The sequence below is a fragment of the Mugil cephalus genome, chromosome 18, assembly GCF_022458985.1.
Source record: "Mugil cephalus isolate CIBA_MC_2020 chromosome 18, CIBA_Mcephalus_1.1, whole genome shotgun sequence".
NCBI lineage: Eukaryota > Metazoa > Chordata > Actinopteri > Mugiliformes > Mugilidae > Mugil > Mugil cephalus.
In genome coordinates this window covers 9,538,112-9,561,563 of record NC_061787.1, presented here as the reverse complement: position 1 = coordinate 9,561,563, position 23,452 = coordinate 9,538,112, and the positions used below count along the sequence as shown (strand labels likewise).

The following is a 23,452-nucleotide window of genomic DNA, read 5'->3' as shown; positions in this document are numbered from 1 at the left end:
TTTTTTATGTAAACCTCCAGAAACAAGGTTGATGTTTGTGTCTCTCTGAACAAAAAAAAAAAACAAAAAAGCAACAACTCTCAGCTCCCTTCTTCTACTATTTCTCCCTCTTTGCTGCTCGTCTGAGACCTGATACAAATTCAAAAGGATCTGCTGCTTTGAAGATAAGCGCCGTGGTTCTGCCATAAACAATGATTGTGCTGTTTCTTTCCTGTGGTGTGATTTATTTAAAGTATTATGCTGTAAGGATTTGGGCTGGTTTTCCTGTATGTATCCACTACTCGTGGAGCTCAGTGGATACTTGAGCTTCAGGAAAACACTCAGGGAACCACAGGCGAAGCCATCAAAGTGAAGCCTTTCGGCCCAGAGGGGGTAACAAATCATAACATTCACTAATTATGTCAGAAATCCACCTTATGGACGAGCTTTTAAACGCAAAAGCCGACTTAATGCGAGGACTCAGGTTGTTACTCGCCCTTCTTTGCTGAAGCGAGAGCTGTCGGCGCGCAACTGACAAGGCAGAGGGGGGTTTTATAAAAACACAATGCTTGTGGTCTTGCGCACACTCACAAACATATGCTTCCTTTGATAAAGTGTTTTTAAACCACCAGAAATTGTATGCCAGCATCCCTTAAAACAATATCAGCGTGAAATACCAAGTTATTTATAGCGAGTGTGCCATTTTGTGTTCAAAAAATAAACACGTAGGTAGCGGAGAGTTCAAATACACAAGTGCGATTACCCAGTCGAACACTGTGAGGGTGCATTGGGGTACAGGAAGAAGGCGAATTATCTTTTGTGTAAAAAAAAAAAATTTAAAAGAGATTCTGCAACAGTCTGCGTTTTATTTGAAATCTCTGGAGTGTGAACGAGTGTGAAGACCGGGAAGGTGGAGGACGTCTGTGAGTGATAAACATCGTCCCATTTAAAAGCATAAACATGTCTTTGTGGTATTTTTATGTCTCTGGAGCAGCCGGGCAAAGCTGTACGTATGTGTTTGCCTGTGATTGTATTCCAAGAGGAGGGGGTACACGGATCTTTTGAACGTCCACACCAGGATACAGCTGCCTATGACTAATTTCAAACTCCCCTTCTAGGGCCTAGGCAACCCATTACACAAGTAACACACATCACCAGGCATCTGTTTCCTGTTTTCATTCTTTGAGTTATCTTATTTTCCTTATTTCCCCCTCACCTGTTACAAGTTCACGTTCCTTCCATCATGCAGCACGGGCCAACTAGGCTCAGACACGAGGCCGTCAGACGTTAGTCACTCGGAAATTTAAATAAAAATGATCATTAATGTGGAAAACCTAAAGCATCACAGTGGAACGTCTTAGTTTTCAAAGTAAAGTTTAATGACAATACACAGAATGCTGTTCTTCCCACAGAAAATGATTTTCAACATGAGACGCTCTACATGAACACACACTATTTAACACCTATGAGGAGTAATATTTCAGCAGCTTCTTGTCCGTAGGTTTAAGGATCTTCTTCTCCGGCATGTTAACGACCCAGCCTGGAGAGAGGCCAAAGAAGATCTGTCGAACATCCTTCCTCATGGCCAGCATGTGATACAGTTCATCCTTTGAAATGTCTGGCAAAACGTAGCCGTACTTCTGAGCCAGGTCGAGTCGAGCCTGCTGGATTTTTTTTGGGTCTGCCAAGTAACCCCGGTTTTCAGCACCTGTGTAGTACGGGACCATATCCTCCCCGGGCAGCATGCGCTTTGGAATAGGCTGTCCACGCATGAAGAACGGGACGGGCTTTATGAGAATCCCTGCAAGGATCAGAATATATGTAATCAAGCCTTTTATCTAAAGCATTAAGAGGTGGTTAAGTGCATGAGACTGATCACTGATTAGTTACCAAGACTTATAGGGTCGTAGTAACTGTTGGTGATGACGCCTCCGTTCCTTTCGATTGCAGCTATGGCTCCTTCGGACGCTCTCTGAACCTCAATGTTGATTTTTGCTGCAAATATGTCGGCACCCTGAAACAGAACAAACGGATGAACTTCAGGGAGAAAATCAGAGGTCGATAACATCGCCTCAATCAGGCAGGTGGTGCCACCTGCTGGTATGACAAGATCAAAGAGCCACAGATCGGCCTGGAGACATGGTTTGATTATTCAGCAATTAAACACAAACAGTTCCATCTCCTTTATACCTTTTACTGATATGAATCTCTACTCAAGTTGTAATTTAATGACCTGTCAGTGTTGTTACACAGAAAATGTCACTGTCATCTATGCAATATTCACTATCTACAAAGAACAGCAACAAAAACGCATCACTTTTACATTACAACCAACTGGTTTTCCCACAGTGTTTGCAGTGCAGCCATTCAACACTCTGAGTAAATGTTATTTGACAATAAAGTGGCACCGTTATTATTATTATTTTTTAGTAAATAATACTAAAGAAAAACAGGATATACAAGGAAATGAGTTTCTCTCCTGTCAACCGTCTTTTGTTTCTATTTTCATGACAGCAAGAAAACAGTGGTTCCCACTGCAATAATATGCTCTCGTTCTGATATGCACTTAGTGTTTGTTTAATCTGGTTTCTCCCACTGTCAATAAACGCACCAGGCAGTATCTACACCATGGATCAAGAATATGCTTTTATACATGCAGTGACTACCTCGTCAACCAGCTGGACGCCGTAGTCCCTCTTCAGAGGCTGAACAGTAACTCCTCTGGCGTTGACAAGCTGGGTCAGGTCTATGGGCTGGGTCGGGTCCAGTCGGCCCAGATCGATCAGGTACTGCAGTCGCTTCAGGGACAGAGGCTGGTACTGTGGACGACGACTGAGGAGGAGCACAAATGCAAGATGTTTTAATTGATCAGAAAACAATAACCGCCCCCCCCCTCCAAAAAAAAAAGATTAACGTCAAGCCTTTATCCCTAATTCTCTTGTGATACTAAATGTCTTGACCAATGCAACAACACATTTTTTTGTTTTTTTAGGATGTGATGGTTACAAACAAATGACAGCTATTAAACCATTGGGATTGGGGATGATGCTTTGCAAGTGCATGACAAAAATGCCATATTCGTCACAGGTTAATTTCAAATTGTGACCGTTTTGTGTTTTCCTTTTACCTGTGCCCTTCATTGAATCCGTATTGAGGAATAGCCAGATAAAAGGGAATGTTGCCCCCCTCAAAGCCCAGCCTGGGTCGAGTTCCTCTCTGCCGCTCGCCTTTGTGTCCTCGGCCGCTTCTGTTCCCACCATGCTGGCCTCTGCCCCGACGTTTCTCCTACAACACAGCATCATCAAGAAACTTTTACAGCAGGACATCATGTCACGAAAACAACTGGGAGAAGGTTAGCAGTTTCTTAACGGGCTAACCAGACATGCTAACCAGGGTGCAGGGCTAAATATAAAGAGCACGTTAAAACTCACCGTCTTTGTGGATCCCGGTTCGGGCCGCAAGTTTGCTAAAGATATCCGCGGCAGATTCTGCAAGACATCTAATCCTTTGCGGCCGGGGTTTTTAGGGAAAGACATGTTTCTGCTTCTCACATGTCAAAGTTAGCAAACCAAGGACACACTGGTCACGTGACACGCCAGGACACCGGAAGTACTTTGAGTTGGCTCCGTAACGTGTCAAAGTAAAACTGCGGCAAACAAAAGGTACACAACTGTTGATCTTTTAGTCCGATTTCGATAATATATATGATATATACATCATGCCAAAGACAAAAACTTAAATATAAGATAAAATAAGTTAGGTCTTTATTTATCCCACAATGAGGAAATTCACGTTGTTTGTAGCAGCGGAAACGTTAAACACCCACACAAACAGTGCACACAATTCACATATAGGTGGAATATGTATGGAGAAAAATAAATAAAACAAAAAGAAAGATGTAGAGAAAAGTGTGCTTTGTCGCCACCCAAAAGGCGCGATTAAAAGGGCAACTGGATTTGTAAAGTGTAGCTTCTTCAGTTCTGGTCATTGGTTCAAACATCAAGCAAGTTTCTGATGGGTTATAACGTTACCCACAGAGTTTCCTATTTAAACCTCAACTTCCTACCAGTCTCTTACAACTGAAGAAGCTACTCGAATACGTTTTGAAACGTCTAAACTGTGCAACTCCAGTTGCCTTTCGGATTATCATGACCTGGATGACTGAGAACCTTCACAGATTGCTTTGTGGGGCTACTGTCAAGGATTTAAATGTCATTTAAGACGCCATTATTGACAGCTCGCTGAACCAATCGCTGACTTTCAATCCTACGCGGCCTCCGGTGACAGCCAATCACATAGCAGAGGGGGCGGGGCTACAGAGAGTGGCATGCTGCTAACCCCTGGTGCTAACCGTCGGTGCTAACCACTGTCACCCGGCGGCGTCTCATTTTCCACAAAACTCAACTTCCAAGAAGAAGAATATTTTGACCAGCTACATCTAAGAGGAGGCGGTGGTACGTCGCCCTCCGTCCGTCGTCGGTCAGTGTTCGTCCTTGAGCTGTTTTGTGTACGGCAGCCGGAGTTGGACTAGTATCGATATTAGCCAACACTAGCTACCTTCTCCCGACATACCAGCTGCCTCAGCGCTGTATGTGCGGCAATAACATGTCAGCGCCTTTACCTGCCATTGTGCCTGCTGCCCGGAAAGCCACTGCGGCGGTGAGTTACACTGCTTCTACACTTTATTTCGAGTTACTCCTAATACAGTTTCTGACTCAACGGGTGAAACAATTCAGGGTTTGATTACCCAGCGCCAGAATGCGTAAAGAGGTGTTTTTGTTATTTACAGGTCATATTTCTGCATGGCCTCGGTGACACTGGGTACGTAGAAAGAGTTTTACACGTGTTTAAGTGTCTTGTCAATGTGCAAAGTAAGTCGATTGTTTTTTTATTATTATTATTATTATTTATAATATTGTTTATTTTGGACTAATATGACAGGCATGGCTGGGCAGAAGCCTTCGCAGGCATCAGGATGCCACATGTGAAATACATCTGTCCACATGCGTAAGTATTTGCAGCAACATTGACAAGGGCAGAAAGTCCTGGGAAAGTTTTACAAAGTCTCTAAGCGCTTCATTTCAAGTCATTATATTAATGTCCTGGTTTACCCTATTAAAAATGTGACATACTTTTTCTTTTTTTCCCACTGATTAGTCCCACCATGCCAGTTTCTTTGAACATGAGGATGTCCATGCCTTCCTGGTAAGCGTTTGCTCTCATATCTAGACTTAATAGACTGTGACCATGAACCTCACGTTTATGTTTTGTCCCTGAAGGTTTGATATCTACGGCTTGAGCCCAGACGCGGACGAAGACGAGTCTGGTATTAAGAGAGCGTCAGAGAACAGTATGTCTGTCAGACGGTTTTGAAGTTTCGTATTTATATTAGGAGACGGTCGAATTTGTCTGCAAGGAGTTTCATTTGATTTCTCCACAGTTAAAGCCTTGATAGACCAAGAAGTGAAGAATGGCATACCGTCACACAGAATTATCCTCGGTGGATTTTCACAGGTACATGTGGAATGTGAGGCAGATGATGTGTTATGCAACAACCTTTTTTTTTTTTTCCTTTTGCTGTGATTCACCGTAATGCACATAATGAATATAAATAACCAAATTCCAAAGACGTCCACGTGCAAGTGCACCTTCTCAGAGTGTAGTCTGAAAATATAAATGTATATGTATTTGTTTATATTGCACGGCTAATTTAAAATTTCAATGCAGAGATGCAGCGATGCTTGAGATACTTTCAAAAACATACGGTAGTGTACAGTAGCATTTGTAGCATTATCCTGGGCTGTCTTTTTTTATTTAATATTAACCACAAACGCTAGAACTATTTTGAAATTGAAACAAAGCATCAGAGAAGCAATAAAACCAAAAAAAATTATTTAAACTATTTACAGTTTAAGTGTATTAAGCTACAACCAGCAGCCAATTAACTTGGAAAGTGGGTGAAACAACTAAACTAAATTCTTATTAATAAAATAATATTGCTAATAAACAGATTCTTGCCACTGAGCAACAGAGTCTTCAGGAAGTTGCAAGAAATAAATTGGTTCACAACTGTCTGAAACTTTGCTTTGTAAAATGTAGCATTTTAGTTTTTTTTTTTTAATCCTATAAATGAATTGACTGTATGATGGTCATACAAATCCAGATCTGCACCAAAATACATGTGTGCGTACATATAACCATTTCTTAACATATGGAAATGGAGAAGTCTTAAGTTAATGACAGTTCAAGCAGAAAAGAGTTTGAAGCGGTTGATGTTGATCCAGGTTATTTCACACTTTTTGTCCGTGTTAATAACAGATGTACAATTTGTGGTTTTCTGACTATTCTGTCGGTTTGTTTTTCTAGGGTGGAGCTTTGTCTCTCTACACGGCTCTGACAACTCAGCAGAAGCTCGGTGGAGTGGTTGCTCTAAGCTGCTGGCTACCTCTCCGCAAATCCTTCCCTCAGGTAACAAAAACAACGACACACCCTGTTTGTATTTTGACTGTTTTTTAAGTGCGTAATGTTGATGAGCACTTAAAACTTCCAGTAACGTCAAAAAAGAAACATTAAAGACTTATTTACCTGTAAGTTGAAATTTATCGCCTTGTTTTGCAGTTGCTTTAAAATGTGCGTGTTATATCTTGAATATTAATTTTCTGCAATCTATTCCTTTAATTAATTTACACTGCAGGGGAATCCCGTCGTCTATTCATAATCTGTTGTAATCTGATAATGAGACTAATCCTAATCACTTCTGTTCTCAGGCGTCTGCCAACAGTGCTAACAAGGACATGCATGTCCTACAGTGCCACGGGGATGCCGACCCCCTGGTCCCTTTTGTATTTGGCAGCCAGACAGCGGAGAAGATGAAAGGCCTCATCAACCCTGCCAACATCACCTTCAAGTCGTACAGGGGTCTACCTCACAGCGCCTGTCCAGAGGTAAGTGTGAAGAAGCACGCATTTGAAATGGAGCTCCGGTCGCTGTTATGTTTGAGATATTTTATGCTCTGTTTTGCTACCCTGCAGGAAATGGTGGACGTCAAGCGATTCATAGAGAAGCAGCTTCCTCCCATCAGTGATGAATGAGCCCGAGAGTGTCCGCTCAGCACCATCAGAGTCCCTTCGTCTCCGGTGAGACTCTGTGGACTCATGGACCACTAACTTACTTGACAATAAAACCAACGCTGCTACTCTTAGATCCAGACCGGACTGGGGCTGCTAAAGTGTTAGCCCAGGAAAGGCATGATTTAAAAAAAAAAAAAAAAAAGGATGCTGCATCCTGACCTGGAGCCACACACAACCCTCAGTGTTACAGTAGAGTAACATTAGTTGCTTGATTGTAAAGCTATTTGCCATTGAGACGAGCCATTTCTCACAGGAAATGTATGTTTCGAAAATAACTAGGGCTGCACATTATGGTTTAATACCTGCTGTCTCACAATAAATGGCCTGTTAAATGTTTTTTTCCCCCATTAATATAGTTAACGTGTAGTGGTGCTAAGTTTAGTAGCTAATCAAGAAAATAATTTAATTAATGCATTTTATGAAGCCAAGTTGCCAAATATCTGTTGCTTCCAGCTTCTTAAAATTTAAGTATTTCTTGTTAGTTTTTTTTTTTTTTTCCATTTTACATTAATGTAAATATAATAATAGGGCTTTCAATTTGCTTACAGATGAAACAACCAGCTTAAGAACAAAAACTAGGACTTTCACAACACCTCACACACCTAGTGTTCTTCACATGGAACGGTGAATTTATAAAAGATTTTTTTAAAGTCAATTATTTCTCAATGTAAAGCTTGTGCAAACCGCACATAGGCAGCTTTATATGCAATCCACGCTCAAAGCACCTAATAATGAATATTGGCTTAAGAGAGTGTAAATTAGTCTGTGAACGTTCACACAGGACAGCGAAAACAACATATGATTGTGCTTTATTTAATTTGTGAGAATTCAAATAACTATTTAACACAAATTAAAATTTTTTAAATACACAAATATATCAGTGGTCATGGTCATGTGTTCATTTTTATCTTTCCCTGTTTTGTTCAAATTAAATATATGACTAAATATCACAGTATTGAAACGCACAGACAAGATCTATATCCGGGTATCAGCTCGTCGAATTGTAAAAACTTTTGTCTTTGAGAAGAGCTGAAAGCACCAACATGTGAAGTCGCACCGTTCATGTTAGACCAAAGGTGCTCGTGTAGAAGATCTTATTTACCAAGGCACTTTCCTTCTTCTTAAGTTACCGTTAAATAAAACCTACGAGTTTCTACAAGAACTGGATATGCATTAAGGCTCACGATATACCTAAATACAAATGCAGTGCTCACAGATAACATGCGTTCCCTCATTAAACAAGGTAGAAAAGTGCAATGTCAAGCGCTAGGGAATATATAAAAATATAGATATGTTTCTGAACTGATGCTGAACTTAGCATTTGTTCTTGTTTGCTCCGAGGGTTTTGGTAAGCTAATCATGGGTAAATAAACAGCAGTTACAGCTGGATAAAGACCGGTTTTAAGTAGTGTTCATTTTCCTGTCTGTCTTTCTCTAAATAGCAGTACTCCGACATGAGCGCGCAACTCCTTCGGGTGGGGGGGGCGGGGTTGCGTGTGCCAGAAAGCTAACTTGTGTGGCAGTGGGGAGTCTACGCCTCGGGGGGAGGCTCCTCCAGGCTCTTGAGCAGATCCGTGTACGCGGACGAGTTGATGAAGCGAGGGTACGAGTCTCTCTGCATCAACGTGTAGATCTGCTGCTGAGCGTCGTCGAACGTTTGCGAAGTCGGCTCGAGCATATTGCGGTTTATCACCTCTCGGACGCGCGAGTCCAAACTGACCTGGGGAGGATGGGGGGGGGGGAGAAAAGAGCGAGGGTTCAATCAGGACTCGTAAATACTTGATGTTAAACTGAATGTATTAATCTACTGGATTAAAAGGTAGGTACACACTGATTTATGCCAACCCACTACGAGCCGGAAATTTAAAAATACAGTGAGTGTTGTGGGCAGAAACAGTTGATAGGCATCTCCTATAGTGTGCAGTATATTACAACCTACACTTTAAGGACTAGTGTGTCAAAAACTGCCCTTCTGCAAGTGACTCTAAAAGTAAGTAACGCTTAACTTCACTGCAGGAAAAGGACATGTTTGCATCCTGGTATAAAATAAATGCAATTTCCCTGTTTTCTATGTAACTCACCTGTTTAAAAATGTATTAAAGCTTAAAGATGTGCATCATTCTTCGTGACCACTTTGAGTGACAGATATGTGCTAGCTTGTCTGTCTCCGTCAGGGACCAAGATGGCCACGGCCAGAGACACCACACTGAGATTCAAAGAGTTCTGCAGGAGCTTGGTAAAGTACGAAACACTACAGTACACTACCAATACACATCAGTATGTGTACACAACTATTTGTCTTAATCACATGTCCATAAGTTCAGTTAGAAAGTTGCATTTATATTGTCTAAGTTAATGGTGAAATATGAAAGTTTACTACTATAGACAGAGTCTTGTACAACATAGCAGGCTCAGCAGATAAAGACCAGGTCCATATTTAAATATCAAGTGCTCATATAAATAAATGAAAACACTCGGTATCCTACACACTTCTCCTCTTGGTGAGGGGTCAGTGTTGGACTTGGATCTTTCCTCATAAAATCCGCCTACATGCTCATATAGAGCAGCAAAAACAATTTTACATGTTTGAAAGGTACATTCTTGTAATATAAGATGGAAACTGAAATGTATGCTACGATATGTATAGCATCGTAAATTTACCACTGTTTTCACCACACATTAATCTTAACCTTAGTTTTTAAAACTACACCTAGAAAACTACTATCGTATTGGTAGCTTAGCTGAGCATAAAGGCTGGACATGGGGAAACAGCTGTCCCAATTTAATTATTAAAGAACACATAATATTGTATGCTCTGTATTAAATACACAAACTAAAAAGCTTTTATTTAGTTAGTAGTTATGATAAATTACCATTTAGCTTTAGAGGTGCTAGCTAGCGGCTAGCTTAGGCTTTTATTGGCAGGTTAAAAGCTAACCAGCTCCTAGCTAGCTTGACAAACACGAGGATGTTGTTGACCTTCTCATTTCACTCTTAAATCAGATAATTGTACTCTAAATTAAGACTTAAATGTTTTCAACTGCAATTTGAAGAAATTAGTGTAATCTAGTAAATTATAAGTGGACATCTCTAAAATAGTGAGATTACCACATAATAACCAAATGTTTGTATTCACTATAAAACATAATGTATCTTAAGGTGTCTGCTGTACATGTCTCACAGCCTTAAATGTCCTTTATTTGTCTCATCAACAGTCTAAAACAAAAGAAAATGAATGTATGAAAATCCAAAAATGAGAAAAGCATAAAAACCATCTTGATATTTAAACAGGAAAGAATTAATCTATAATAATTAGACTTTTCGGTTATGAAGTGATGGATTGACTAACCGACCAGTTTCCTAATGGATCAGCTCTAATTTTAGCCTTCATACCTTTTTTAGCGCTCAGCCCTGGTGTCTCACCTCTTTAGGGGAGAGGATGGAGATGAAGTCCTCGTAGATTTGACGGACTTTCTCCTCCACCACAGTCTTGTTGGTCTCCTTCTTGAGCTCCTCACACGCGAGCCAAAACATCATGTTCTCCTCGCTGAACTCTGTCCTCAGGAACTGCCTGAAGCAGCTTCGCCCGGCTGCACTTTTCATCACCTTTTCAAATGAAATTGACCAGCAGCGAGCGTCTTCCAGAGTGGGCTTCAGGCTACAACAAAAATACAAAATAAATAAACAAATAGTGCAGATGCCGGCTTGTCATTTAATTTTCACAAAAGACTCTGCGGTGCTTCTCAAGTGTTTCTCGGAGGGGTCGCATTACCTTTCTTCGCAATTATTGGTTCCCTCCATCCTGCGCTCAAACGTGGTCCTCTGTATTGTTTCATCTTCACTCCTAACAGTCAAACTGGAAGATATATATAAAAAAATGCACTGAGAGCTGGTTTGCTTTGAACGTCGAGCTCTTTTAAGTAGCCCATCATCCAGGTTTGATTTCTCCACCTAGATGGTAGAACATTTAAAAAGTTCTTTTGATGTCAACATTTCTTACAAAAAATGCTGAGTAACGTTGAAAATAAGCCTGTACACGTCCATTTTGAGCATCCCATGGACTTTATGTGCAATTTTAAAGCCTACAAACGTCTGGTTTCAGGCTTTTCATGAGATTTTTGAAGCTAGATGGAAGGTTTGTCTACCATTCATCCAAAAACATCTGGAAGAATGGGCGTGGGTCAATTAGAGATGTTGGGCTAGTCACAAACAGCTGTTAAGTTTCAACCCAAATGTGTTGGTCCACACCAAACTGGGATTATCATGACTACACGGACCTGGCTTCTCCAAACCGACGCCACAAAGCAGGTAAAAATAAATTTGAGTCGTAAGATGAATGAAAAAAAAAAATTAATGCTTTTTTCTGTCTTTCTGAATTTTAGCAAACACAAATGTGATTTCATACGTGCTATGAGATGCACTGTATACTGTATATGTTGTTTGTTCTACATTCGAAACGACAGAACGCCTTATAGCACATTCAGGCTGGTCCGCCGGGAACGCGTGCGTAAACAGTAAAGTGTGTCAACTGTCCACCTCATCCTGTGGGGCTCGCCTGTGCGTAATTAAAATGTTCCCAATACCTGAAGTGGCAGCTGGCTGTGAACTAATTGGTTCAGGTGAGAGTCCACCGTGAGCCGCCCCATCTGGGAGTTTTGCTGCCGAAAGCCGCACGACAATTAAATGGCATTCATATAGATGTAGAGGCTAAACGTATTACCCATCCCCAGCGGAGTGAATTAACGCGGCCGTGTTCTGCACACGGCGGCGTGGCCGTCCTCAGAGGAAGCGCAAGTAAACGGTGGATGATTCCAAAACAGATTGAAACTCCCAAGGCCTTTGTCCGGTGGGAGCCACCGCGGGTCACAAGACCACTGAGTATCTGTTTTTCTGGGTGTTGCGGTGGACGCGTGGAGGCAAAAGGAAGTTGCATCTATTGAGCTGCTGCTACGTAACAAACCCAAGGGACATGTCCCCATATTGCTATACAGCTTGAAACAGTTTATTGATCAGATATGTCCTGTTATACACCGTCTTATTACCTGCAAGCTAACAAATAGACCCTTTAGAAGAATTAATCTCAGACTCATTGTAATAACGAACTGATGACGAAAAGTTAAGTATTCTCATCTTTATTTAATATATTTAAAGTATTTTGTCCTTCAGTCATATCTTATTACAAAAAGGGCCATTCTGTTTTTTCTTACTGATATTATTCCAGTTGATACACATGTTTAGTACAGAATCATCCGTTATTGATTTCTAACCCTTTTTTTTTTCATCTTCAGTTGCTTCTGTGCCGTAATTGGTTTCCACTGAGCAGCAATGTTTATGCCACAGTTGCTATATGCCCCAGTGTGCAGTGTGTTGCTGTGTGCACTGTAATTTCATGTAGTTCACTGAACGTGTTGTTTGGCAGTGAGAGATGGAGTCATATAGCGTTGAGAAACTACCAAAGGAATTCTTTATTTTCAACAAACAAGAATGTAAAGATTTGATTTTCTGCAGTGTTACTGCTGCTCCTCAGTGGAAGCGATGTGTGAATGCGGTGCGGCTATATTTAATATTTGGGCATTCGTTTTTTAACTTTAGGGTCAGGAATTCAAGCTAGCAACTAGAACGTGGAAAACTAGACATTTCTAATAGCTAAATGCTAATATTTGATGTTTCCTATGTGTTTATCTCTATTTCTATTGGAAACATGAAACTAGCTTTTATAATAATACTGTGGTTTTAAAGAAATAAGCTAAATGACTCCTTAGCTACTAGCCGCACAATGTAGCTAATAAACAGGTTATAGTGTATCGGCTATCGCTGCCTTTAGATGAAACTTGACGGATCCTGTTGTTACGACATGGGAAGTTGTGGAGACGCAAACCATCAAACAAAAAATTTAAATATCTGCCTTCAAACAGCGTCATGTTTAGTGTTCACAAGAAAATAGCATATAAACTGCGCCCTATTGTGGTACTCACATTCACAACCTTGTAACTGACCATTTTTGCTTCGCTTTTGCTTGCTTTGAATTCACCCACATGTTGACTTTTTTTTCAGAAATGACATAAGCAAGGATTCTTTGCAGTTTTGCAATAAGTCTGACGAAAACATTTTTGTCTCATTCGTCCCCCTTATGTCTGCCCACTTCCTACATTAAGTTACCAGTGGTTAGCCAGCAACTTTTTTTTATGTCTTCACCACAAGTTCACTCGTTCCATTTGAAGGCAGCATTTGTGCACAAAATGACACAAATAATGACAAAGATGACTAATCAGTTAATAAGAGAAAACTTTAAGCAGAAATTGGACTGGAACCATATTTAACTTGATCACGTGATCAGGTGGAAATTCGCAGAGGGGTTTCAGAAATGAGGGAACTGAATGGCGAGTTAATATATTAGCTACATAGCGGTTTCTTATAATATGCATGAGTGAGCTGCTGATATTCCCAACGGCCTCATCTGTTTCCTATGCCTGAAATTTCCTTTCATTAAGCTAGCCTGCTACCTGTAGGTGCCAACAGTTGTGTTCTCACGTTCACAGCTGATGTTATGTGCACGTGTCTCCCACATGTCAAACCACAGGATCACAAATTCCAACTGAAGGTGGCATATCTGCACAGCATGTTGTATGAAGGTCCGACGACAGCATGAGCGCAGGTTTAACTGCCACCAGAGGATAAATAACTCTATGGATGTTTTGAATAAGAAAAATTACGTGTAAATATGTTTGAACCTGCAGCATGCTTCCTGTCATGTCTACATCTTCACAAAAACGTGCTCCTATCTCCCCCTTTTACGCCCTGTACCTCATCTCCCCCGTCTGCATCCCTGCATGCTGTGTGGGAACCAGTGGGGTGTTATTACCAGGAGCAGCTACAGCAGCAGCACCAGCAGAAGCAGCAGGCGTTTGAGGCGTTGGTGGGGGTGTTTCCCATGCTGTGGCGCGCTTGGAGGACACTGGCAGCTGCTTCCTGATGAACCTGCATCTGTCTCTTACGCATTTCCACCCGCTCTGAGCCCATGGACTGCGGGGAGAAGACCACAGTGGGAGAGATGGGCGGAAAAACAAGGAGACACGAAGGCTTAACATAAAGATTATTACCGCATTAAGAGGAAAAGCATCATCACAGTCTGAGAAACCACAAGGGATTAAAGGACCTGTCAGAGAGCGTGCAGATCTAAGGAGGCCTGAGAAACACAGGCATGAATCATAGAACCATATATAGTTTGCAAAAGGTAACTATAACACCATGAAAAAAAAAACGTCTTGCGGAATGCGCGACCATCTCACGATCTTTACGCACGGGGTTAACTTCTGTGCAACGTGAGTACCAGAAATAAGATGCAGAATAGCAAACGTCTCCGCCAGTTTGTTGAGTCGCGCCAAATGTAACAAAACCCAAATATGATGAGCGTCAACCCTCCCCTGTCTTCCTCTCCCACATCTACCCTTCCTCTCCCTTGTCTGTGGATGAGCGGTAATGATAGCGACAAGGCGTTACTCTTGGACCGCAGCAATCGCATCCATCAGTCGCATCCTCCGGAGGATGCACACACGCACGCACGCACTCACGCAACCACATTATTATTATTATGGTCGATAGAAGGAAAGCACTCACCCAAAAGGAAGTAGCCATTTATAGAAAAATAATGAAATTTGATATGAAGGCTGATAATGTAATGTCCAATCACAGGATGTTTTTCTTCAGAGGCAAAAACAAGCAGCATATGGGCCTATTTACATTCATTTAAGCGCCCACGTTATTACTGCAAGTATGATATGCACAAATTGTCCAAAACGAATCCTAATATTTCTGCTTGCATGAATATCCAGATAAAGATGCTCACTGGATCCTGAATTGCCCGCCTTCTTTCTCCCTTCCAAAAAAAACCCCAACAAAAAAACAAACGCGAGATGATACACTAGTTTTAAAAGGCGTGCACTGTGCTGTAATAAAAAACAAATATAGACGTGTACTCACTGTGTCACCATGAATGCCAGAATACAGGTGATTTTTGGCTCGATCACATCCGTCTGCCTCGACTTGACACAAGCCAGTTGGTTCCCTCTACGCGCATGCGTCTCTTTGCAAGTGTGAAAAGATTTTTCTGCGTCCGTGCATTAGCGGCCAGAACACAATGTGCGCGGTCTGTTATAGCAATGGCTTCTCCAGGATAGACTGGGGCTGGCGCAGAGATGCCTCTGATTGATCATTGATCGTTTTAGGAGACAGGCAGCTGCTGCTCGTTTATTATCAGTGGATTGTAGTCTTAATGTCTGTTGCTACAATCAAGACTCACAGCAGGTATCACTCACAAATCTGCATGCAAACATAGAAATACATCAGTAATATAAGGTTGCTCCTTTATATTTGCAAATGCCGAACTGTCAGTGCTTTGGATTAGCAGATGCAGAGACGACGATCTAAATATTTTAACCAAACATCTGGAAACCCCAGTTCCAGGATATTCTGGCATCTGCAACTTTATCTGTCCTTGTTTGACCTACATCCACCAGGTGGCAGTAGTGATCCGTCCAAAAGGGCCCGGTTTACCAGCAGACACCCAAGATGAGTGGAGAGAACATCGAGACCGACCCAAAACTCGATTAATAAGCGGCTCTTCAATCAACAGAGATCGGATTATAAATTCTAATGCTCAGATTCTGGTTGACCTTCAAGCTCCGTCTAATTGCAAGTGAGTGTCCACAACCCTGAACTCACCACCATTCATTTAGACCTGGAGAAACTACTTGGATGAGTGGTGAAACATCTCCAGGAAAACGCAACAAATCCAGCTGTCTGAGTAAATGAACTGTTTTTGAACTTTTTATATTTCAGAAGGAGATCATGTTCTCTCTACTAAACTGCATTCACTGGAGTTAGTTACTTTTAATCTGCTCTTAAATAAACCGAGCACATATTTGCTGTTGTAAAACTCAAAAAGTCTTCGATATCTGTAAGACTTCATAATTCGAATGACACTTTCAAGCACAATGAGGTGAACAATTATTAATTTTTTAAGCATAGATGAGCGACGTGTTTCCGTATGGACACAGATCTGTGAAGCAGAGCACTCTCCCTTCTTCCCTTGTTCCACATTAATCATCTCATGTATCTGTTGAGCCTCCAGAGGACGAAACCACGGCGGTAACTACTTAAAAAGAGCTCCATCTCAACCGAACACAACTATAAAAGCTGCTTATGCATTAATGCATTATGCAACGCTATTTTTATATATAAGTCAGGGAGGCCACTTCTGCAGAACCCTCGATAAAAAAAATACACGACAAAGTGCTTCAGTATTTTAACTTGACGGCAGGATTTTGAGGAATTTTACTTTAAATGACGTAAACGTTGAGTTCTTCCTCCACCAATTGGATCCTGTTTAATTTCATTTACTCGCTGACAAACACAGACAAATTTTGAATGTGGAGTCCAAAAAGAATTTCAGAGTGAGTCTCAGGTCATAAACCTCCCCCCACAAACCCTAGAGAAAATCCAGAGGATGCGATTTCCGTGTCTCCAATTATAGCTTCAGCCCCCTCTTGAATTTGTGGCCACCAATTAAAGAGGTTACATTTACTCTGGATGCCTTTCGTGAATATGTCTTTCACGAATGCGCCTTTAAGAATCCCAGCGCTGCGTAATCTGACCAGAAGGTAATATAAATATATATATATGTCTCCCCGCTGCACAGCCACATACTGTACTTTTCTATCTCGCCAACACTCATAAATCAGGGGAGGAAAAACGAATCAGACTGAATGCACGCTCTTATTACCGATCCCCACTTTCATTGTGCACCACACTGCAGAATGAGATTATCCACCTCAGCTGAATTTGCAAATAAAGTCGTGGAAATCTGCTAAACGGCGACGGCAGCTGCAGCGGAGAGGAAATGCCCCCTTTTTCTACTTTGTCAGTGTGACACAGCCTATAAAACAAATTCAATACACAGAAGCCTGTCCCTCTGAGCTTCGCTATAAATCGCGTGTCTCGTGGATGTAGTAATCGTTGAGAGGAATTGCCTCTTGTAATGGGCCCTGCTCTCTGGTGAGATAACTAGCCACTGTGATCTATAGCTGGAACGCACCACGCGCCGGAACACACATGGGAATCTCTCACACGTAGATGTGAGCACCTCACTTGCTGCCAGCAAAATCTGGCTCTACTGTCTACGGCATCGGGTTTCTGAGCTCGCGGCCTTGTGCAGAAAGATCCAGCCCTCCAAAAAAAATAAATAAATAAAAAATGCGCTCGGTAAATCTCCACCTAGCTGTCCGCAGAGGCAGCTTCCATCAGAGTGGAGCGCACAAAATGTTCAGTTACAGTCACTCTGGTTATTATGGTTCCCACTTCAGCAGCGTGCAACTCCATTCATTAAAAGTCATTATTCCTGCCTTGGCAGTGAGTGAAAATCTTTTAATGAGTCTGGGATCAAAAGTAATTGTTTTTCACCTTTTTTTTTCTTTTTTTGCCCCGTAATTTAAAGTCGAGTTCACACTGTCGACCCTTCATCAAAGTTTATCTCATAGACACAGAGGTTTCCGCTGTAATGACTCCACCTCTTCTCTCTCTTTTTTTCCCCATCATCTCGCCTGTTAAATGCCTCTCTTGCACCGCCCCTCCATCTTGGGTGGACTGTTGAATATGTGAGTGGGAGGGAGCCAGAAATGGCCCGAAGGTTGCCGCAGGGCTCTGCTGCAAATCAGGCTTTTTTTTTTTTTTTTTTTTTTTGGAGTCGCGAGGACAACGGGATGTGTCCACAAATAGTTCATCGAGGATTTGGGTGCATTCAGGACTTTTTTTTACGTGAAGGAAGAAATACCAGAGATGCATAGACCCAGGAAAGAAATGCATTACAAGAGTGGAATACATTTCACTTAAATGTTGCTCCTGCTATAGATGGATACCTGCAATTACTTTAGTATGGATTTCCTTGAACCATACTTCTGGATAGTGGATAGTTGTAGCGATATTAAACAAAGTGAACAGATAGTTAATGATTAAAAATGATGAATGACTTGTGTAACTACAGACCAACTTCTGCTTTCTGGGAAGTCAGTCTGGGATGAAGGCTTAAATTCGTCCATTTTTACCTGTAAAAAAATGTGATGCTGAAAATAAGATCATAAGAGCAATGATAATAAACCAAAACAGTAAAGTTGTGCACAAAATGAGCTGAAACTCATATCAAAATATAAAATGCGTCGTGTTTTACAGTTTAGAGGAAGTATTTTTTCCCCCATTTTAAGCTTCAGTGCACACACAGGAATTTAATAACTGACCATTCCTGCTGTTAGTTTCCAATTAGACTCAGGGCAATGTGAAGAAACTGGTTCTCTATCTTTCTAGCCAGCCTCCGTGGCTGGTTATACTACAGGGTGTAATCAGAAGCTACAGGTGACCTCCGACCTCATTCATCACACTCTCGCCTTGATCAAATTAAGACTTTTGTTTTCCTCCGGAGACGTTTCGGCTGCAGCTTTCATTTACTTTACTCAATACAACGAGACAGAGTCTCAGAATAAATATCGTTCATATTATTCTTTTCCACAAGGAGGTGGAATCATGAATGGATATCAGCTTTCTTCCAGTAGAGTTTTATTTTTTATTCAGGACTTAAATAAAAAATGTATGTTTCCTGACTTTATTATCTACAATGCGGAGGCATGGTGAATAATGCTACAGCTGCCAGCTCCCTATATGTATGCATTTACTGCATACACGTCTATATTGTGGTGAAATGTTCTTATTTTGCAAAGTTTCTCTTTCTCTGTGGGTTTGATCCACCTGATGACAGTAATAGCACCGATTTTCAACACGGTGTTCACCCAAACGTTACACTCAAACGGCATGATTAAATGTAAGCTAAGGGCATTAACTGATTCTGTAACAGCGTTTCCTTATCTGTTAATGCCTTGCACATGGTTTTGAGTCCCGGCTGCCGGGGTTTGGACACTAATGGACGCTGATGTTCGGTGGTAGCGGTTTGCCTCGCAGTCGGTGAGATACTAATAGCACTGGACATGGTTCAAATCAGGACTCTGTGCAGGTCAGTTCAGTTCTTCCACCTCAAATTACTTTCAACAAAAAAATAAAAATAAATCTGGCATAAGCCCTCGTTCTGGTTAAATTAAAAATGAGTTTTTGCCTTTTCTCAAGCCTCTTTCTTTCTCCAACAAGGGGGTAAGGACATGAAGATTTATTGTGTCTCCCAAGGGTTTCCGATCCACAGCTTTTTCATCTCAGCCTGATCATTTTCATTACCTGCTGTTTTTTTGTCATTTGCAAAAGGACGTGGACTTAAAGGAGCAAACACAACAATCCGACATCAAAGAACTCGCGGCAATGAAGGACAACAGTGTCACGTGTCTGGACTTGAACGCATTGAAATGCTAATAGCTAGTAGGCACATATGTATTAGACCTGCGGGAAAGGCAAATAACTCTTCATACCAGCAGGTGGCAGTAGTCTGTAATCGTCATCAACCCTACGGGGCGGATGTGCTATGTTGAAGTAAATGTCTTATTTTCACCATTAACTGGACTATAAATGTTGTTGCCAAAATTTGCGAATATGTAAAAGGCCCTCACTTAAATATCCTAGCGTCTACTTACTTTAAATATCTTAAATGTGCCTGTAAAATGCTTTGTAGCCCAATCGCCTCATCAGTCATGGAGCTGTGTTTACCTTCTCCTCAGTCTCCCCCGTCCATCCATGGCACCATAGCCATAATGCCTTATAATACTATCTACATCTATATAAATTACATGCACACATGGGTTTCACAGTATATACGACGGTAGCTATTTTTCTAAGCCTTTAGTCTAGATAACTAGCTAGCATAAGGCTACGTTAACTTCAGGTTAATTCATTTGTAAAGCGGTGTTGGGGTTTTTGAGATCAAGGTTCACATTAATCACTTTATTTTTCCTATATAAAATCTTAACAAATGTCAAAGACAGACATTGACATTTACCTCACATAATAGGGACAAATGGGTTGACATCCAGTTCTTCCATTTAACCCCCTGCTCCCAGAACTCCCTCCATTTTTGTTCACTGGATGGCATATTTTAACCTTTAATCCAATTTCTCTTTTATTGCCACTTCTCTGTGGATCAATATTGGTTAGATGCATCTAACATGGCGCCCATGAAACACGTGACCAGCTCAGAGGCAGTCAGCATAGCGGGATAGCTCAGACGGTCCATTCCCTAGTCGACTCTCTAATGTACAGCTCTGATCATTATTATTGGCTTATAGGCTAGGAAGCTAAGAAGCTTTTGTACAGAGCTGGTCTCTCCTGAATTGCGCTGATCAATTGGTCTACATCCAAGAATGTACTCTACAAGTTACCTTTTTAAACGCCTTTTGGATTACCATGACCTGGATGACTGAGAACCTTCACAGATAGTTGGTCTACAGTTCATTTAATCTACTCCATCTCATTCCTCTTTGCAGGTTGCAAAGATGAACCAATGATGCAGACAATCGATAACTATGACCCAAGGCGAATGTGTGGTAATAAAAGGAAAAACATTGGGGAGTGAGAGCAAAATACCAAATGCAAGGTCCAAAAAGCAAAGGTGAGCCAATCCTATGCTTTTCTGGAGCTCACATGGGGCAAACTTCTAATTCCCACCTGCAGGAAAAGAGGGAGACAGGGACATACCATCCACTTTTTCACCACTCTGTTATGTATTTTTTCCTGTGGTGGAACCAAAATAATCTAATGACATTATATAATATGATTTTGAACACTCTGTTATGTCCTTTTCTGTCCACCAAGTACTTAAACGTGTTTGCCCATGTAGTATATGCACACACTCAGGGGCAAGGAATAATAGAAACACCTAGCATAATGTAATCCAATACAATAGCCCTGCAGTCAGAGTGCATTCCCCGGAGAAGAGGCTTTAATGAGAAGCACAGAGAGCAGGTAATGGAGTGACGAGGACCGAAATGCTTCACATTCACGCCTCATTCACTGCCCGCGCAGCAAACGGTGTCGGTGAGAGTCTCAAGGCAAACGCACAAAAAGAGGAAAATATGGATATTTCCTGTCACCGTTGATTATTTGACGCGTTTTTCTCCAACCACCTGGGAAACTGAAATCATTTGCTCGAAACACCTTCTGAGTTCGAGCTAATAAAACTTGTATGTCTTCCAGTTGTCACGATAAACGGAAGGAATGTCCTCCTGCGCTCTGCCTCTAAATGCTCATACATCCCAGTCTGTGGTTGACACCGCGCGCCTCCGTGTTTTCACCTCAAGCAGAAAGGTGGGCTCGGGCTGTCTTTAACATTTAACATTCGTCCGTTGCCCCACACAAGGCGTGCAGTCGCCTCCTGCGGACTTGAAAAATATGGCACCTAATTAGAGATCTCTCAGGAATAAAACGAAGGTTTGCAGAAATGGAATATGTTCCTCTAAAATAATTGGAGCGAGACAGTGATGGCTTGCTGATATACGGCTGCAGTGTGGCACTATATAAAAGAGCCGGCGTCTCTCCTTCCACCTCCTTCGTGCCAAATGGTCTCATATTTTAGCATTTGTCAAAGATCCGTCTTATTGGTTCATTACTAGCGATAGATATAGTACTGTAGATGTAGAGCAGCCTCTCCAGTAAGCATTGCACTCATTTCCACTGCGCAAAAGAATGGGGGAAAAAAAATGTTCAGAGCAATGTTTTCAGACAAGACAGCAAACTGTGGCAGACATTGCATTACTTTTGCTTTATGCATTTTTCAGACCACAGAAGCGAAGGGCATTTTGCCTTGATATGCAGCTACCGCTCTAGAATTTTATGCCTACAAGGAGCAGAACAAATCCAATATTTAGCTGCTAATCTTAACGAATTAAATGTTTCAAATGTGAACATTGCTTTCTTTTACAGCTGACAGGAGTTTATAATGATGCGCTACCTTACATTAGACACTTGCTTGCACACTCCTTGCTGACTGTTGCACACACAGTTGGTGCAGCTCATGTTTTTATTATCACATTTTCACATACGTCCCTTTTTATCATTATTTGTCTTTTTTTTTTTACATTACATTGCGTGGCATTCATTGAGGACGGAATAAAGAGACTTTCACATACACGTACTGCTGCTTCGCTAATAGCTAACAGGTTAGCTTTGGATTTTTGCTTTTTTCTTGTGTTTCTTTTCTGTTTATAGAGCCATTTTGTTTTGGAGAATGACAAACTGATTTACATATGTTGTTTTCTTAAATAACAGCTAAAAACATGAGGTAAATTTATCTTTAAAGTTAGCTAGTTTATCTTGCTTGCTAGCCCTCCTAATGTAGCGTGTTGTCTGTTTTTAACTGCGGACAGTGTGACTGCAGCATAATGGTAACGCTAATACTTTTTTTTTCTTCTTCTTTTTGCATTATAGGTAACTATGTCGAGTCCATTCCATTATTCGTCCATTTTGTTCGACAACGCTGGAAGCAAAGGAAGTTACTTCAAGGATCCTGCCTGAAAACCTGCCTCGTTGCATCATCGTGAGCGCCCACAGCACAGCAGGTAATTCACAGCTAACACCAGTGACCTTTTCTTTTCATTTTCAGCAGTTTGTTCGTAACAAAAGGAGCAGGAGGATGACACAGCCGTGCCCACACACATGCAACGGGTCATTTACCCCCGGAGTCCCGTGTGTACATCCCACCAGTAAAGGGGATCCATAATGCTACAATTGCACCGTTTGTGTTATTTCGAAAAAACAAAACAAAAAAACATTTGCTGAGTTTGTACAGTAAGCCTCTTTAAATAGAAGCTAGGTCAAGACGCTTTCAGAACTCCCCAAAGCTGAGTTCAAAAGCTGCTGTTTGAATAATTTTCCTCGAGAGTGCCCTGTAATGCAAAAAGAAGAAGCTTGAGAGGTTTAACAGGAAGCGGTGAATACTGTGGATAGACATGGACAAATGGGCTGGAGTGAAGAAGTAGTTGCAGCATTTTGTAATGAGCCAGGCATGTGGTTCACTGGATGAATGAAAAAAATAAAAAAAATTGTTTCATTTTACCTGCACCCAGAAGGCGAAACAATGTTTTGTTGTTTTTTTCTCATTTTATCAACCGCAGTAAGATACAGTGACTCATGTTTGGTGTTAAAAAGTTTGACACTAATAGCAGAAAATGGGAGTTTATTTCTTGAGGGACGACTTTGCTATTTTGGACCAGAACCTCGAGACTTAAATGTCACCTGAGATGATTTTTTATGATTAACTACTATTTCAAAATCTCTCTTTTTTTTTTTTCTTATCGACTGCGGGTATGCTGACTTAATTCAGCCATGGAGTTAAGCTTCCTTCAATCGGAAGCTCTAGAAATCAA

At 41.3% G+C, this 23,452-nt stretch overlaps 3 protein-coding genes and 1 long non-coding RNA gene across 5 annotated transcripts; 2 read left to right on the top strand and 2 right to left on the bottom strand.

Moving 5' to 3' along the window:
- Window positions 1-1,336: 1,336 nt before the first annotated feature.
- mrpl15 (mitochondrial ribosomal protein L15) lies at window positions 1,337-4,624 on the bottom strand. The gene is made up of 6 exons (XM_047568198.1): window positions 4,601-4,624; window positions 3,411-3,625; window positions 3,107-3,264; window positions 2,646-2,811; window positions 1,870-1,993; window positions 1,337-1,780 (listed from the first exon to the last, which is right to left on the bottom strand). Exons 2-6 carry the CDS (start codon window positions 3,513-3,515, stop codon window positions 1,443-1,445), a joined length of 891 nt encoding a protein of 296 aa, XP_047424154.1. The 5' UTR covers window positions 3,516-3,625; window positions 4,601-4,624; the 3' UTR covers window positions 1,337-1,442.
- Window positions 4,295-7,984, top strand: lypla1 (lysophospholipase 1). The gene is made up of 9 exons (XM_047568199.1): window positions 4,295-4,638; window positions 4,769-4,800; window positions 4,921-4,986; window positions 5,137-5,184; window positions 5,259-5,329; window positions 5,420-5,493; window positions 6,346-6,447; window positions 6,747-6,923; window positions 7,011-7,984. Exons 1-9 carry the CDS (start codon window positions 4,570-4,572, stop codon window positions 7,068-7,070), a joined length of 699 nt encoding a protein of 232 aa, XP_047424155.1. The 5' UTR covers window positions 4,295-4,569; the 3' UTR covers window positions 7,071-7,984.
- Window positions 7,232-15,239, bottom strand: LOC124995658 (regulator of G-protein signaling 20). Of its 2 annotated transcripts, none has more exons than XM_047568201.1 (5): window positions 15,090-15,239; window positions 13,972-14,132; window positions 10,882-10,965; window positions 10,533-10,767; window positions 7,232-8,829 (listed from the first exon to the last, which is right to left on the bottom strand). In XM_047568201.1, the coding sequence occupies exons 2-5, from the start codon at window positions 14,127-14,129 to the stop codon at window positions 8,641-8,643; spliced, it is 666 nt and encodes a 221-aa protein (XP_047424157.1). In that variant the 5' UTR covers window positions 14,130-14,132; window positions 15,090-15,239; the 3' UTR covers window positions 7,232-8,640. The 2 variants fall into 2 exon arrangements, with proteins under 2 accessions (XP_047424157.1, XP_047424158.1); XM_047568202.1 differs by lacking the exon at window positions 15,090-15,239 and adding an exon at window positions 14,210-14,265.
- Window positions 15,240-15,260: 21 nt separating this feature from the next.
- LOC124995659 lies at window positions 15,261-22,629 on the top strand. The gene is made up of 3 exons (XR_007110747.1): window positions 15,261-15,413; window positions 15,626-15,804; window positions 22,515-22,629. It is a non-coding gene; the product is annotated as an uncharacterized LOC124995659 (long non-coding RNA).
- Window positions 22,630-23,452: the final 823 nt, after the last annotated feature.